Consider the following 18418-nt stretch of genomic DNA (forward strand, 5'->3'; position numbering starts at 1 on the left):
ACTGTGTGCTTTCTGTAAAAACAAGAAATAACAACATCTGCTGTTAAACATAAGAAGTATTAGTGATGACCCAGAAGGTGGTATCAGAAAATTCCACTGAACCAGTCGGTACCAGCATGAGAGTCTAGACATCAATACCTTCTATGTTCCTGAGATAAGGTATTCAGCATCCTGGGATCATATTTATCCTTCTTTTTCACATAAATATCTGTATCACTATGACTTGACAGTTTTTGCCTATAAAAATACTAGCCGTTGAGCCCGTTAAAACGGGCTAGTATGGGGTTTTGGCAAGGCCCCCTCCCCTCTGCCCCTCCCCCCCCCCCAGAGTCGCCGCCACCACCCCTGCACCTGGCCCGGGCCCTCTCTTCGGTATTGAACTTACACTGGCGAAACGCAGGCAGCACGCAGATCAGCTGAGCTCCCGTCGGCCTTCCTTCTCTGCCTGTGTCCCGCCCTCGTGTGACGTAACGTCGGCGAGGGCGGGACACAGGCAGGGAAGAAAGGGCGACGGGAGCTCAGCTGTTCTGCGTTTTGTCGATGTAAATTCAATACCGAAGAGAGTGCTTGGGCCGGGTGGAGGCGGCGACCTCGGGGGGGGGGGGGGGGGGGGAGCAGTAGCGACGTCGGCGGCTTTATGCAGTTTCCCTCTCTGTCCCGCCCCCGTCATCACGTATTAACGCGGGGGCGGGACAGAGACGGAAGTCTCTACTGTGCATTTGCGAGTGAGTACGGTCACTCGCCATTTATATGTTTGATGCGCTTTGATGCCTGTAAAGCAGGAGAACATATGAATAGGCACTCTATGTTATGATCTTCTCCCACTGCTAGCAATTACTATTATACACTGTGGTGAATACAGTAATCTCTTACTGATACCTTTGTTAGATTGTATTCTTTTCTAGTCTGATTGTCAACTGTTTACCAGTAAAGGAACGTATCAAGTTCAAAGTACCGACATTATTTTTTAAGACACTGAGATTGGATTAGCCATGAACTTTACAAGAGGCTTCACTTTATTTGGATCAGGATATATTAAATATTGATATTGCAGACTTACCCTCCTGTTTACTAAACCGCGCAGCAATGGCATTAGGGTGTGACTTAGTAAACAGGGGGGTGTTACTTTGATGCCTAGTGGCATTTTTTTTTTAAATGCATGATCCTAGGTCTATTGCCAAAGCATCTTGGGTTAGAAAAACGAAGCATTTTAGAAATAGACTTAAAAATTTATTCCTACAGGTTTATGTGGCATAGAATTAAGTGAAGTAATTAGTTCTTGTATTTTAATAATTTTGTTGAACATTTTGCGTATGTGAATCCAATCATCATTGTTGGGATGTAAACCACAAAGAAAAATTTGATTAGTGATATAAAAGAACGCTAATAAATAAGAAAATAGGGAAAAAAACATCAAAATAAATTATATAGAGAAAGCTTAAAACAGTTCTACAGGGAACTAGGAAAGAGCTTTAGTATGGTAAAAAAACTACTAACTAAAACTGAAACAGAACTGTGTTGGAGTAATTTATGCAAAGGACCTCATAGATCACAACCGAGAAGCAGAATGGCTACCCAGCATAGGAGAGAATCTGAGCCCTAAACTTGAAATCATTGAGCCAAAAATTGGTCACTCTAACATCCCAACTAGTTTGGCTGTGGTTGACACTTACTTGGTGAGATCAGCTTTCCCATGAGCCTCACGGACCCGTGCAAACTGAAGATCTTTACACAACTTCTTTGCATCATTGGCCCACATGTTCCTGGTAACACCAAAGGCACGGGCCTCATAACTCACTGCTATAATACTGTGAGGGAGACATGAAAGAGGACAAAACAGAAATGAAAACAGGCCATACATCTGATTAGTAAGGATGGATTCCTTCTAGGCATATGCTCCAACAATATGTTCCTGACCAGTGCAACAAAATGAAGGAGATGAACTCAAGGTACGGAGGGTGAATGGCCATCTGCTGAGAAACACTGGGGAGACAAGGTGAATCCGAAGTCAGTTTTGACTAGGGAGAGGAAGGGAAGAAGCTGAATGACATGTGGCAGCTGGTTTCACCAGAGAAGAAAAATTTGTTTTGGTTTTGCATATTCCTGGGGCATCAATATAAAAGGTGGTGTAGCCAGGAATTCTCCCAATATGTTAATGCCAAAGCTAAGAATTATACTAGAGGACCCTCTATATCTGTGGAACCCATTATCCACTGGGGAACCCTCTGTTATCCCCAGAGCATTAAAGAAAACTAGGAAAGGAATGGAAAACAACAATGAGTATTATGTCTTTGTATTGCACCATGGTGTGACTGCACCTTGAATACTGTATGCAGTTCTGGTCAGCACATCTCAAAAAAGATATAGTGGAATTAGAAAATGTACAGAGAAGGGCGACAAAAATGATAAAGGGGATGGGACAACTTCCCTATGAGGAAAGGTTACAGCGGTTGGGCTCTTCAACTTGGAAAAGAGACAGATAAGGGGAGATATGATAAGAGGTCTATAAAATAATGAGGGGTAGACACGAATCGCTTGTTTACTCTTTCCAAAAATACTATGACTAGGGGGCACGTAATGAAGCTAAGTAGTAACAAATTTAAAACAAATCGGAGAAAAAAATTTCTTCACTTAACGAGTAATTAAACTCTGGAATTCATTGCCAGAGTATGTGGTAAAAGCCGTTAGCTTAGCAGGGTATATAAAAAAGGTTTAGATAATTTCCTAAGTCCATAAGCCACTATTAGGATGGACTTGAGAAAATCCACTGCTTAATCCTAGGATAAGAAGCATAAAATATGTTACTTGTGACCTGGATTGGCCACTGTTGACAGAATACTGCGCTTAATGTACCTTCGGTCTGTCTCAGTATGGCAACACTTATGTATGTATAAATAAACAAGAAATGGCAGCCCAGAGTTAAGAACTAGAAGGACTCTGGGTGGGTCCTGGACTGGTCTAGCAGGACTTGAAGAAATGAAATTATCAGGTAAGGATAAATTTCTTCTTTTGTCCCAGGAATGTGCAAAGCCAAAATAGATTTTACTTCTCTGGCGGAAACCAGCTGCCACATGTCATTCAGCTTCTTCCCCTCCCTAGTCAAAACTAACTTCAGATTCACCTGGTCTCCTCATTGTTTCCCAGTTGATGGTCTTTTACCCTTAAGTCGATCTTCCTTCATTTTGTTGTACTGATCATTTCTCCTTCCTTATCCAGCCCAGACTGAAGGGATGTACCAAAGCTTTATCATACTGAGCAGGGGAAACAGTTCTGCCAAAGGCATCATCTCCTCTAGCAAGAAATCCAGAGAGAAGAAAAGACCTGCTCAATTTAGTGAGCTCTTCTCTATAAAAAAGCTTTACAATTGGGGCATCCTCAACCACCTCCAGGGACAGCTCACTCTCCTCCATGTCAACTAACTTCCCCAAGAAACTTGGGGGTCCTCAAGGGGAATCCCCCCACGGACCTGGAGCAGAGCCTTGAAACAAATTGGTTAGGGCTTTTAACATAAATTGCTTTCCTCCCCAGAGGGGTCGGATGGGAAAGACGGAGACTTGCTACCCTTAGCCCCAAGGGACTCTGAGGGAAATTGCACTAGGCCCAATTCTGGAGGTTGGGTAACATGGCTGTCATTCCTGCCAAAATCAGCTCTTCAGAAGGAGCCATAGAAGCCTGCAGCTCGACCTCCACAAACAGTACTGCTGCATCTGGGAGGTCTGCAGGGGCACCCCTTGAAGAAATCTGCTCTCCCCTTCATAAACCAAGCAGTAGGAGTTGGCCACCTGATAGTCCTCATCTTGAGATTATTATCAACCAAGTTGTCTCTTGTATGAACCACTGGCCCTGCAATATCCGTGGGCTGCAGTGAGCCCCCAGACCCTGATGCTGGCAACTGTGGTCACCACAATCCAATTCAGAGGGTCCAAAGGAACCCCTCTCAACAGATGAGCTACACAGGTCCAACAGGTGAGGCTCCTTTGAACCAATGGAAGGGCAGCGTGGCCTCAAAATCCTGAGACCTTGGGGGCCAGCATGACAGCAGGGTCCCTTGAAGGGGCTGCATATACATGTGCACCCAAGGGACTACCTCCAGAGTTGTTGCCATCGTACTGAGGACCTGAAGTAGTCCCACACCCACAGGGTCTACACACACACAGGCTGTACAGCTGCAACTGAAGCTTGTGCACCTGCTCCTTAGTGAAGATCATTATCCTCCGGGCTGTATCCAATGCGACTTCCAAGTATTCTAACTGCTGAGGGAGAACCAAATGGTCTGGTTTGCCACTCATTCCAGATGTACCAGGAGCTGAGTCAACTGGGAGTTGGCTGCTCTGGATGCCTCTTCCAAATCAGCCCTCTTCAGCCAGTCGTCAAGATAGGGGTGTACCCCGATGCCTTGGGAGTGTAGCTGGGCTGCTGTCACCACTACCATCACCTTAAAAAAGGAGCAAGGGGACATCGCCAGATCAGATGGGAAGACACAGAATCGACAATGCTTCCCCGGGACACAGAAGTGCAAATAACACCTATGAACCACCCTGATGGGAATGTGGAGGTAGGCCTCCATCAGATCCAGGAAGGAAAGAAACTTGAATGGCCAAACAGAGGTAATGACTGAATGCAGTGTCTCCATATGAAACCATGATACCCAAAGCACCACACTGATGTCTTTGAGGTCCAAAATGGGTCTGAAGGAGCCCCTTTTCTTTTAGCACCATGAAACAGATGGAGTAGCGGCCTTTGCTCAGCTCCTTGGGAGGCACAGTCTTTAGCCAGAGCAGATGAAGCAGTGTGTTGACAATTTGCAGTTGAGCCACAAGGGGAGATCATGAAGGCAGCATGGATGGGTCACGCCAGATCTAAGGCATAACCTTATCTTACCACCTCCAACACTCACCGGTCAGAGGTGATGCATGCCCACTTGTGATAGAACCGGGACAGTCTGCTGCCCACCTGAACCAACAAGGGGACTGGTGCACCTTGTGTTCCTCTGGTAATGCCTATCACCCCAGAGGAAGCCTGATCACCAGGCTTCCCTGTCCCTTGAAAGAGACCCCCCTTGGACTGTCTCCCTGCCCCTGCTGGGGCTGCTGGAGTGCACTTATTCTGCCAAAAGTGGCTGCCCCTCTTAGGGAAGCACAGTGGCTGAGCTTCCCCCCCCCCCCCCCCCAAAATCCCTGACCAACTTCTCTAGGACAGTGTGCTCAATCGGGCCTTGGAAGACATATCTGCTGACCAGTAGCAGAGCCACAGCCACCTCCTGGCTACAATTACCAAGGAAACTGAATGAGAATACATACGGACCAAGTAGAGTAAAATATCTGTCAAGAAGGTCACCCCGGTCTCTAAATGTGCCACCTCTGGGGAATCAAGGGCCTGCTGAAGCCAAAGCAGTACAGCTTGGGCCATGCAGCCATCACAAATGGCAGACTGTACCCCTCCTGCTGGAGAGGACTGCTTGAAGAGGTGCTCCACCTTCCACTAGTGTATCTCCTTAAGTGCTGAGTCGAGACAGAAATGGAGACAAGCGATTACTGAATATTAAAAAATGATTGATAAAAAAAAGAAAGGCCTGGTACTCCAAATTAATTGGAACAGATGTCTTGGACATAAAACCTCTCTTTCACCTAGTATCTAAACTATCAGACACCTCAACCTTAACACAGCAAAACAATACGAAAACTCCATCAGCATCCAACCTGGCATCCTTCTTTCAAAACAAGACACTTGCAATCAGGTCTACCTTCACAACCTCAATGGAAGACTGTTCCAAAACTGTGGAGTCCAATCCAATGACTATAGCAGGAGACCGGATCCAAACTGGAAAGACTTCACCTTAATGTTTTACAGATACTCTAAATCCTACTGTATGCTTGACAGTTGCCCACCTTATCTGATGTGCTCCCCCAACAACCAAATTCCTGAGCAACTTGTTCCTATGGATCCAAGACCAACTTTCTATCGGTCGATTTGTATCAGCAATGGGTGGAATTATCATCACTCCACTAATCAAAGATATCAAAGGATCCAGTGAACTAACTTCCAACTATAGACTAGTGGCCTCAATTCCACTGTTCACAAAACTGACCGAGGGCCTAGTCAATTTTCAACTAAACCACTACCTTCTCCAACATAACATCCTACACGCCTCTCAATCTGGCTTCAAAACCCATCATAACACAGAAACATTACTCATATCCATTGTAGACAAAGTCAGAGCCATTCTAAACAACAAAGGCCAGGCACCATTACTACAGTTTGACCTGTCCTCAGCCTTCGACCTGGTGGACCATGACATCCTAATCTCGGAACTAAGCAGCATCAGAATTGGAAAGGTCCTGAACTGGTTTAAAGGCTCCCTAAAAGCAAGATCATATAGCGTAAAATGACATGGAACACTACCAGGATCATGGAGAAACCCCTGTGGAGTCCCCCAGGGATCCCCGCTTTCTCCATTATTCAACATTTTTCTGCGCACTCTAGGCCATGAACTCGATCAAAAAGGCTTCACACAGATGATATATCAGTTGTCATCCCATTAACCTTATCCTAGACAACAAAATTGATAGGTGAATGCCTACAGAACATCAGATCATGGACGGAGAGATTCAAACTAAAGCTGAACACAGAAAAAACAAAATTGCTACTAATGGACTATAACCCAGACCCATAATTAAAACAGATCACAATCGGAAATTTGATTTATCATCTGAAGCAAACAACTAAACTGCTGGGTGCACACCTGGATCACTCCTTATGATTCAATTTTCATCAAAACTGATAAGTAGTTCTTTCTACTTGATGAGAAACCCAAGACGAATAAGGGCATTTTTCCATAGGGTACAATTCAAACTGTCAGTACAATCACTATTACTGTCGAAACTAGACTACTGCAATCTCCTACTACTCGGAACCCCAAAAACCCAACTTTAAAAGATAGTATGCGTAATAAGGGCTCCATTGCAATTATGACAAGCAAGGGGGAGAGAATGCATCCCTGTCTTGTACCTCTTAGTATAGGAAATTCGCCCCCCCCCCCCAATACCATTTACCAATAAACTAGCAGTGGGTCGGGCGTACAATGCTTTGATAGCCTGCAAGAACCATCCAGTAAACCCCAAGTAGGACAAAGTGTGAAACATGTATTCTCAGCCCACCCTGTCAAAGGCTTTGTTTTCATCTAAACTGACAATGACAGACGGTATCTCTTTTACACCAGTGAGCCATTGTCAGCAATAACCTTCGCACATGATGCGCTGAATGTCGCTGACGTACAAACCCCACCTGATGAGAACTTATGAATCTGAAAAGACTGTGTCAACCTGTCAGCTAAGATCTTAGCAAGTAATTTGATATCCACATTCAATAGGGATATGGGCCAATATGAAGCTGCCGGGTGGCCTTCCTGGCTTTGGTATTAAAGTTATCAATGCGGAATTGGCATATTGTGGGAACTGTCCCTGTTCAATTACTGCATCATAATATGCCAAAAGAGTCCCCAAAACCTTTGGGGGCAAAGTTTTATAGTACTCTCCTGCAAAACCATCTGGGCCAGGAGCAGAAGACATCTTTAGGCCTTTAATCACCCCTTGTAACTCCGACAATAATAGTGGGGCATTTAAGGAATCAACCTCTTGCATAGTAAGTTTAGGTAGGCCCGAGTCTCGCAAATAATCAGTAAGTCCTTGAGCCCCAGGCTGAGGTCCTGCCTTGTATAGTGAGGTGAAATAGTTAGTAAATGACTGCTCAATATGCGCTAGGTTATTAGTAAGATCACCATTAGAGTCTCGCAAGGAAGTTACCACTCTGGGTCCCCCCCTCCCCCATGTCTTAATTAAATGGGCCATCATCCTCCCTGGATGATTTCCATAGAGATGCAGTTTATATTTATGATACAATAAAGAATGGGATTCTTTCTCATGCAGCATAGAGTTCAAAGCTCTTTGAATTGCCAGTAGACCCTCTAAAGTTGTTTGAGAAGGCCTAGAAGTATGAGCGCACTTGGCTTTGCGCAATCTAGATTTTAAGAGTAATATGCCTCTAGCCAAACGCTTTTTCCGAGCATGTACATATGAGATAATATCGCCCCTCAGTACTACCTTTGAGGTGGACCAAAACAAAGTGAGCTGCTCTATATACTCTTTATAATGAATAATATAACTGTCCCATTTTTCTTGTATATATTTCTGAAAATGGCAATCATCCTATATAATAATTCTCACCTCCAACATTCTGAGGCTACCTGGAACCATGGATCATGTTGGAGTAGATAATAGTGATGTCACACAACCCACACCAGATTGGCCAGTAGAAGGGAGAGGGGTGGAGCCACGATAAAGGGAGCAGCGAATCAGCACAACACGGGGAATGCACAGCAGCAGGAACAGAAGCCTCTCTCACACAGTCACTCTCTCAAACATACACACTCAGAGGAAAACCTTGCTAGCGCCCGTTTCCTTTCAAACAGAAATGGGCCTTTTTTACTAGTTATGTAAATAAGCAGCATACCTCCAGCCAACTCCAATCTGCCCTTCCGTTGGCAACTCAACATCAACCCAAACTGGAGCATATCTGAAATTTCCTCAGGACCTATTGTTGCTGTTAATATCAAGGAAAAGAATGGAGCGTCAACTAAGATATTATCTAAATGAGCCTGTGTTCCATGTGCTCAAGAGCGGTGTGTGTAGTCTCTTTCTCCAGGGTGCAAGGCCCGCCATGTGTCCACAAAGTTTAATGTATGTCTAAAATAGTTAAAAGTATGTGGCCGAGTCCTATTAGGACCAGACGCGCCCAAAATTAGAGCAGTCCACAGTGGGGTCTGATACTAAATTAAAATCTCCCAAAACCATCACTTTAAGTAAGTTAAATTGCAAACAATGCTGACGCACAGCATTAAATAATTGGGGGTCATGTTGGTTAGGACTATATATAACCACCAGCAATATCTCTGCTCCTTGCATCCACAGCTTTAGTATCGGATAATTCCCTGCAGTACCCCAAACTTACTTTACAGAGGAGCCCTTTACTGACCAATACTGCTACCCCTCTTCTTCTCCCTTGAGATGAGGCCACATGTACCTCTCCCACCCATGCCCTTCGCAGTTTAGTATGTTCCGAATCAGAGAGACGAGTCTCTTGTAAACAAGCTATGTCAACATTATGACGTTAAGCAGTTAATATTTTTGAGCATTTTATTGGCGATGTGATTCCTCCCACATTCCAGGTGACTACCCTAACAGGCATGAGGACTTGTATTTAGAAAAAGGAGTCATAGTTGGTATCATATTAGTTGGCGACCCTAGCACCCAGTCCTCCCCAGGTCATCCTCCCCCTGTATACATCAAAGCGGCTTCCAAAATGTATGTTAACTTGGTAATCTCGCTGTCTTTTTGTTGATCTGCCCTAAGAGTCAAACCACACATTACATAATTAAACAGGTTACCCTTAGCCCATCCCCATAAACCGCCCAACATCAAATATGCACTATTTATAACCAAACAATCCTACCAATTACCTTCACACCCCCCAAAGCCCTCCTAACCCAAACCCCCAATCAACCCCCATCCACATTCACCCAGGCAAAGTGCAGGGGGAATGTAGAGGGTCACCGTCAATACTAAGGGCCCCCCTCCTCCCATATTGACAAATATACTTAGGTGTATCCATGTATTTTACAGCTCGCCACTACCTGGCATCTTGTCAAGCAAGTACAGTCAAGTTCAGTGATCTGGCACCAGAATACCTTTTTCTATAAGTGCCGATTTTGAAGCAATCACAGTCTTAAAGGCTAACCACCGGCCATTCAGTAAGACCTTAAGCAGAGATGAGTATAAGAGCATAAACCGGATTCTTTTGTTACTGAGGGCCACACAGGTTGGATGAAACTTCCGATGTTGTTCTTGGACTGCAGGTGAAAATCCTGAATACGCGGTGTCCTTCAAATACTAAAATCTCTCTTTTCGAATGGAAGCCCTGAAGTATTTCCAATTTATGTCTATAATTGAGGATCTTTACCATCACAATTCTAGGCAGGTTCGGTCTTCTGCATTTCTGCCCATGCGGTGTGCACTCTAAATCTCCTGCTCGAGTGTTAAATCCATCTAGAAGGGTTTGGAACCTGTCCAATTTTTGCGAGATCGTTTCCCACCTTGGTTCCATTCAGTAGGTTGAGTCAGCTGCAGGTCCATGAATACCTTGGCAGAAGCACACGGGGCATCCGCCATCTTTGTCTCTACGAATCTGTTTTTCTCTTTCTTTGTCGTTTTCTGCGCCATCGCTGTTGGAGATCTAGCCAAGAACTTGTCCATATAATGGCCAACTGAAGTTCTATCAAATGCGATTAGATGTACACCATAACCTTCGTAAAAAAAATAAAAATAGATTCGGGAGGAGTCCCAGAGCTTCCTCCAAACTCAGCTGCCTAGCTCAGTGCATCACATGACCCCCCCTTTTTTTTCCCCCAAAGAGGAGGAGAACTATGTAGCAGAATTTGAGCATACTGCTAAAAAAGAGAGGCAGGGAAGGGCCAGGGGAGGGACCTGGAACCACCAGGTGTACCTCAAAGTGGCCAAGCCCAGCCAATAGCCCTAGCTCAACTAAACCTGAGGGAACAGGTTAGGAGCAAAGCTCAACCAGAGAGCAGCTGTTATGACTCTGCCCCGGTATCGTGCTCTCATTCATCTCGCCCCCTGGTGGTCAGACCTGGTGGCCGCAATGGACTGTCTGTTGATGGTTTTCCCGGTTCCAGAAGTCATGCCGGTCCGGTCCGGATTTTCTAGCCTGCCAGTTGGTCTCGAGACTTTTTGGAACTAAGCTGTTTCCGTACCTGGTGAACTCCGTGGCTGTTGGCCTTTATTAACCACCTGGAAGTGTTTCTAGTTTGCCTTGCAACAGAGGTCCTCAGAGGTGTGTCTTCTGTAGTTGTTTGTTGCTGTGCTTTTGCTACTTTCAGTTTCAGCCTTTGAACCTAGTGCCTGGACCTGGACTTTGCTTGCCGCCTGCCTTTGAACCTAGTGCCTGGACCTGGACTTTGCTTGCCGCCTGCCTTTGAACCTTTGCCTGGACCTGGACTTTGCTTGCCGCCTGCCTTTGAACCTAGTGCCTGGACCTGGACCTTGACTTTATTTACCTGGCCCCGGTTCTGCTGGGTTTGTGGACTATTTTCCTGTTCTCTGCTGTGGCTTCTGTTCCGGTAGGTGTTCCTCCTGCCACCGCTATCCTTGGCAGTAGCCCAAGGGCTCACTATCCAGTGTTTCGTGTGAAGCGTGACAGCAGCACAGGATATGTCCATCCACCTGCTGAGATAGGGAGAATACTGAGGTTAAGATGGATGCAAGGGTCCACATATAGTAAACCATTGAGGTTCTCTCCATTTCCACTTGCTGGTAGAGGGACATAACCCACTCATCTCTAGATTGATCGGTGGGATGATCTGGAACTACCATTACACATTTTGCCCATCCCACTGCTACAGTGCATGCAAAAAGTACTATACTGTAGCTAGCTCTGCTTACAAACGGGACACAACCCCACTTATTCAGACTTGTGTCTGGGATGATAAGGAAAGGCCTGTTCAGAAGAAGTCCTGCTGAACCAATCAGTTACACCATCAGCTGGAGGCCAGTGTAACTGGCACCACCTGTTACACTGATGACAGAAGAATCCTCACATCTCTGCCTCTATCTGCTGATAGGGGGACTTAACCTGTCAGTCTGGACTGGTCTAGTAGGACAATAAAGAGGGCTTTTTTCATTGCCTACCTAAAGGAGCTCTGCGTGTAGAGAATAATTTGAAACTAGCAAGGAGAAAATTACAATAAACCAGCCATGAGGTAAACATCACTGTAACCCACATAGACAAACAGATGGGGTGGAAGGGCCTGGACAACAACAATTTCTAGATTTGGAGATATATCCTGGAGTTCCAAAAGTTAATGAGCACACAATTTAAGGGGAGGAGGGGAAAAAAGCTGGAGAAGCAAGGAAAGCAAAGGAGTCAGAAGCCAGTAGAAGGAGCTAGAGAAGTACAGGAAAGATAAGAGAAAGCAGGAGGAAGGGGGGGATCACCATAACAGTGTAGGATGGAAGGGACTCATCTTTCTCCTTACAATGCACTGTGGTAGAAGTTTGTTTAAATAAAAAAAAAAGGTGGACTTACCCTCCTCCTTTCCACGTTTTATACTGCACTACAGCACAAGGTTTGTTCTTTAGTGTTGGGTTCAGTCTTTGCTCCACTTGGACATAGAAGCAGTCCATATCCACCAGGGCCACCACTCGTTCCATGCCAGACTGCATATCCCTGCCCTGTGCAACAAATGCAAGCATCGAAGACTCAAAATGAACCTTGTGGCAGACAGGAGCATTATTTTCACAAGGAGGTACTAAGTGCTCCCACGCTAACTGTGCGTTAGCACAGAGTAAGTATAATGCAGTAACTGGATAACATTTCCACACCCATTCCCAACCCATGCCATGCTCCCTTAGATGCAGGTAATCAGAAGCCCTGAGCTGTTCCAAACAGCGCTCTAAAATTAGCGCCAGAACAGCGCGGGGCATTAACGTCCCTATTATCAGAGCTAATAGCATGTAAATTTAGGCACACTTTTAGCTCTTATCATGTGGGTATTTCTGCGGGAGGACTGTACAGGGTGTGCATGTGGCACTCAGGTTGCAATAAAATCCTCTCTGTAGCATGGTCACGTAGCTTGGCTGACCCCTGCATTGCCATGCTCTAGAGAATCCCATCTGTGCGGGACCTGTTAGCCTCCTCATGGCTGCCCAGAAAACAACAGTATTGGTGCTTTCTCCAGTTTACCCTTTCCACATTATCTTGTAGGAGGGCTACAGATAAAATCTTTTGCCTCTCTATATGTGGTCATGTGCTACCAGGAAATCCTCAGTATAGTCGATATCAAAGCTCCATCCGCAGGAATCACCAAACAGAGAATTACACCCACAAAGGGACACTCCGCCACCCAACCACCGCCGAAGCAGGGGGGGGGGGCGGCACCCACACCCGCCGACGAAGGGGGAACTGGCATGTCCTGCTACCGCAACCGCGGGAGGAGCTGGCTTAACCCATCACCGCCAAAGCGAGAGGGAAACAAAGCTGCCCTACTACCACACGAAGCGGGAGGGAGCACTGGCATAATTTAGTTATGAATCCAACCACCGTTGAAACGGGGGGAAAGAAGCAGCAGCTCACTGCAACACAAAGTCGTCCCAACTCCAGGGAAATCCAAGTGGAAGAACTTGAACTCGAAGTCCTCCTGAACAGGAACTGAAGTCTAAACTTGAACCTGAAATATAACTTAACTAGAACAAACAGTACAGATATCTGGGAGGGACTATGGATTGATCTGCTATGATTAATGGAAAGAAAATTATCAGGTATGATACATAATTTTACCTTCCATATCATCAAGCAGATCAATCCATAGACTTGTGGGATGTACCCAAGCAGTACTCACCCAGGGCGGGACATGGAAATCCCAGAACGCAACACTGAAGCTCCAAACTGGTCCTCGGCCCATGCTGTCATGTCCAAGCGATAATGCCTTCAGTCTCGCTGCACCCTACGCCTGGAATAAACTTCCTGAGCCCCTACGTCTTGCCCCATCCTTGGCCACCTTTAAATCTAGACTGAAAGCCCACCTCTTTAACATTGCTTTTGACTCGTAACCACTTGTAACCACTCGCCTCCACCTACCCTCCTCTCCTCCTTCCTGTACACATTAATTGATTTGCTTACTTTATTTTTTGTCTATTAGATTGTAAGCTCTTTGAGCAGGGACTGTCTTTCTTCTATGTTTGTGCAGCGCTGCGTATGCCTTGTAGCGCTATAGAAATGCTAAATAGTAGTAGTAGTAGTAGTAGTAAGGTATGAGCCGACGCCCAAGTCGCCGATCTGCAAATCTCCAAGGAAACGGACCTGGACTCTGCCATCGAAGCCACCTGTGCTCTAGTAGAATGAGCCTTCAGCTGGATAGGCGGCACCTTCCCTGTGGCCCCATAAGCCGCCGCAATCGTTTCCTTGACCCAACGTGCCACGGTAGGTTTAGATGCATGCAGACCCCTACGGGAGCCCACAAACAGCACGAACAGGTGATCCGACTTCCGGAAATTGTTGGTCACTTCCAAATATCTGATGATAACTCGTCTAACATCCAGGCATCTGAGAGCACGATACTCCTCTGGATAATCCTCCCTACGGAAGAAGGGTAGACAAAGCTGCTGATTCACATGGAAGCGAGAAACAATCTTGGGCAGGAAGGAAGGCACTGGGCGAATAGACACTCCTGCCTCCGTGAACCGCAGGAACAGCTCTCTACACGAGAGCGCCTGGAGCTCGGAAACCCTCCTGGCTGAAGTAATTGCCACCAAAAAGACTGCTTTCAACGTCAGGTCCTTCAGAGACAGCCGCGATAATGGCTCAAAGGGCGGCTTCTGCAAGGCCCACAGCACCAGATTGAGATTCCACGTAGGCACTATCGAGTGCAGAGGAGGGGGTAGGTGATTAACACCTGTGAGAAAACGCACATCTGGCTGAGAAGCCAGGGAAGCACCCTTCAGGCGACTCCTGAAGCAAGCTAGAGCCGCTACCTGGACCTTAAGAGAGCTGAGCGACAGGCCTTTCTCCAGACCTTCTTGCAGGAACGCCAACACTGAAGCAGTCTGGACCCACCAGGTCCACCCGGTCTGGGTGTTTCACCACCCGGCCGAGAAATCTGCCCAGCATAGGCCAAGGTGGGAACAAGGTAGAGAAGCTCCTGTACCGGCCACTGCTGGAGAAGAGCATTGACCCTCAGAGATCGAGGGTCCCGTCCTCTGCTGAAGAACCGTAGCACTTGGCAATTGGCTGAGGTCGCCATCAGATCCAAGGTCGGCATGCCCCAGCGCTTCGTGATCTCCAAGAACACCCGAGCAGACAGTTGCCACTCTCCGGGATCCAAGGTATGGCGACTGAGAAAGTCCACCTCGACATTCAGGACTCCCGCAATGTGAGCCGCCAACAGCTGGTCCAGATTCGCCTCTGACCATTGGCATAACCATGGCCTCCCTGGCATCTCCCTGGCTGTGGCATTGTCTGACAGGATTCGAACTGGCCTCAGTATCAGTACCTGAAGAAACGCTTGAAGCACCAACCGAATGGCCCGAAGTTCCAAGAGGTTGATGGAACACTTCGCCTCCGCCGGCGACCATATCCCCTGCGCTGTCCTTCCCAGGCAGGGGGCTCCCCAGTCCGTCAAGCAGGCGTCCGTCGAAACGACAATCCACTCCGGGGACGTGAGAGGCATACCGGCTGCCAACTTGTCTGACATCAGCCACCAACTTAGCTTCCTTCTCACCGCCGAGTCCAGGGGAAGGTGAACTACGTAATCCTCCGAAACCGGAGTCCAGCACCACAGAAGAGAGTGCTGTAGTGGCCTCATATGGGCCCTGGCCACTACCTCCATTGTGGCCGTCATGGAGCCCAACAGTTGCACATAATCCCAAGCCCGAGGAGCTGAGGAGACAAGGAACTGGCCCACCTGGGCCTGAAGCTTGAGGCTCCGGTTGTCCGGCAGGAACACTCTGCCCACTTGGGTGTCGAACCGAACACCCAGATACTCCAGGGACTGACTTTTCTCCCGGTTGATGATCCATTCCAGGGAGCTCAGAAGAGCAATGACCCTGTCCGTCGCTCTCCCACACTCCGCAAAGGAGGGAGCTCGAATCAGCCAGTCGTCCAGGTAGGGATGGACTTGCACTCCTTCCTTGCGGAGATAAGCCGCAATGACCACCATCACTTTGGAGAAGGTCTGCGGAGCCGTAGCCAACCCGAACGGGGGGGCTCTGAACTGGAAGTGCCGGCCCAGCACTGCAAAGCGCAGAAAGCGCTGATGAGGCGGCCAGATGGGAATGTGCTGATAAGCTTCCTTGATGTCCAAGGATGCCAGGAATTCTCCTTCTTGTACCGCAGCAATCACGGAGCGGAGAGTCTCCATAGGGAAATGCCGTATTTGCAAGGCCCGATTGACTCCCTTGAGGTCGAGAATAGGCCGATAAGAGCCTCCTTTCTTTGGCACCACAAAGTAAATGGAGTAACATCCTGTGCCACACTACTCTACGGGCACTGGGACCACCGCCCCAAGGCGGAGCAAGTTGTCCAGAGTCTGCTGAACTGCTGCCACTTTGAGGGGAGACTTGCAGGGAGAGTTCACGAACTCGTCTCTCAGGGGCCGGCAGAACTCCAACTTGTAGCCGTCTCTGATGACTTCTAGAACCCAAGCGTCTGAAGTTATCCTGGTCCACTCGCCCAGAAAAGAGGACAGCCTTCCTCCTATCTGCTCTGGGCCATGGACCAGGGCCCCGTCATTGGGTACGAGACCCTGGGGGAGGACCGGAGGAAGAACCTCCTGAGCAGCGGTCTCTGCGAAAGGAATGCTGCTTCGGGGAGAACCTCTGCTTGAAGGAGGAGGAGGAGCCCGACTTGCCTGGGCAATACCGACGGGCTTCTTGAAAACGGCCCTTAGAGGAACCAGGGCGAGCACTGCTGGCCCTTGCCTTGACCTCCGGCAACCTCTTGCCTTTAGAACTGCTGAGATCCGTCACGATCTTGTCGAGCTCATCCCCGAAGAGCAGCTTGCCATTAAAAGGCAACTTGGCTAAGCGGGATTTGGAGGCATGGTCAGCTGACCAATGCTCAAGCCATAGCCATTGACGGGCAGAGACTGTCTGAGACATACCTTTAGCCGAGGCTCTCAAAACATCATACAGCAAGTCTGCCAAGTAAGCCAAGCCCAACTCCAGGACCGGCCAATCCGTCCTCAAGGAAGGATCTGAGGGGGAGGCCCGCTGCACCACTGCATCAGGCATGCCCTGGCCACAAAGAAGCCGCAAACCGAGGCCTGCAAACTCAAGGCGGCCACTTCAAAGGCTAACTTTAAGGCTGCTTCCAATTTCCTGTCCTGTAAATCCTTAAGGGCAGAGCCACCTTCCACCGGCAAAGCCGTCTTTTTTGTCACAGAAGTGATTAGAAAGTCCACTGCCGGCCAGCGCAAGGCCTCCTGTTCACCCTCTGGCAGAGGGTACAGACGAGTCATGGCCCTGGCTACCTTGAGGCTCGCCTCAGGAAAATCCCATTGAGCCGAAATTAGAGTTTTCATGGCTTCATGGATGTGGAAGGTCCTGGAAGGGCGCTTGGTTCCCAACATAATAGCGGAACCCGCTGAGGCTGAAGAAGGGCCTTCCTCTGGAGAGGAAATACTCAAGATGCTCATAGCCTGAACTAACAGGTTAGGCAATTCCTCTGAGCGAAAAAGCCGCGCTGCAGAGGGTTCATCTCCCCCATCAGGGCGAGGATCAGCCTCCTCCAAAGAATCCCCAAGGGACCTTTGGGAGAACTCAGAAACACTGCCCTCATCTACATCAGAGACAGAGTCCCCCAAGACCTGAAGATCCACCCGAGGGCGCTTGATCAGGGAAACCTCTTCCCCCATATCTGACAGGGGAGCAGGAGCAGCGTTTTGCAGTTGAAAGGCCTGATGCAGCAACAAAATAATCTTGGGAGCGAAACCCCCCCTATTTGTGCACCTCAGCCCTATAGGAACTCTCAACCTCCACTCCCTAGAGCGGGGGAGAGGCGCGCTGCGCATCACTCTGCGAAGGAGCCGTGCCGGAAGCATGGCGCTTAAACTTCGCCATCTTCTTACCGCCACCCAACTCAAAGGCGGCCATACCAGAGGCTGTCCGAGCTGCATGGGCGGCCGACGTCGGAAGGGCGGACATCGAGGGATGGGCGCCTAAGGCGGGAAAGGCCGCCGACGCCCCAGCGGAGGAAAAACCAGCTAAATCAGCAAAGTCCGGAAGGGCGCCCAAAAAGGGCTTCTCTGCCTCCTATCCCTGCGCCTCCCCAGTAGCTGCGCGATCGTGGTCCGGGGAGCTCTTTTTCGCCATGAGCCACGAGGGAAACGTTCGGGGAACCCCCTGCCCGCTAGGAAAAGGTAAAAGTACCTGCTTCTTGCTCCGAGCTGCAACAAATTGTGTCCCAGTGAGCAGCTGCAAGTAAAATTTTTTCTGCTTCAAGATTGTTAACTTTTTTTTTTTTTTTTTTTAACGGAGCCAGCGGGAGGGGGGAGAAAAGGAGGGACCTGGCACCACCAGGTTTGCACTTGCTCACGAAGAGCCCTCAACCCCAGGTACTCAACAAAGCCTAAGTAAATAGGCGTGGAGACCAAGCCAGAGCTGCTGCGTGTGACCACACACCTGTTAGATAGAATACTGAGGATTTCATAGTAGCCCATGACCATATGTAGAGAGGCAAAAGATTGCTGTCTATCTCCACCTGCTGGTAGATGGACACAACCCACCAGTCTATCGATTGATCTGCTTGATGATATGGAAGCAGCTGTTTTCTTTTTTTTCCATATAAATTTTTA

The 18418-nt window shown here is 48.0% G+C and overlaps 1 protein-coding gene across 3 annotated transcripts in view; it reads right to left on the bottom strand.

Annotated features, from left to right (window-relative positions):
* POLH (DNA polymerase eta) overlaps positions 1-18418 on the bottom strand; it is an 81381-nt gene that overhangs the window by 59499 nt on the left and 3464 nt on the right. For 2 of the 3 annotated variants that reach the window (XM_030195860.1, XM_030195862.1), the window contains exons 2-3: positions 12157-12302; positions 1674-1808 (exon numbers count right to left, since the gene is read on the bottom strand). In XM_030195860.1, the coding sequence (XP_030051720.1) occupies positions 1674-1808; positions 12157-12302 (281 nt within the window). The remainder of the gene's footprint in view (positions 1-1673; positions 1809-12156; positions 12303-18418) is intronic. The other variant, XM_030195861.1, reaches the window with a different exon arrangement.

This window comes from Microcaecilia unicolor, chromosome 3 (assembly GCF_901765095.1).
Source record: "Microcaecilia unicolor chromosome 3, aMicUni1.1, whole genome shotgun sequence".
NCBI classification, from domain to species: domain Eukaryota; kingdom Metazoa; phylum Chordata; class Amphibia; order Gymnophiona; family Siphonopidae; genus Microcaecilia; species Microcaecilia unicolor.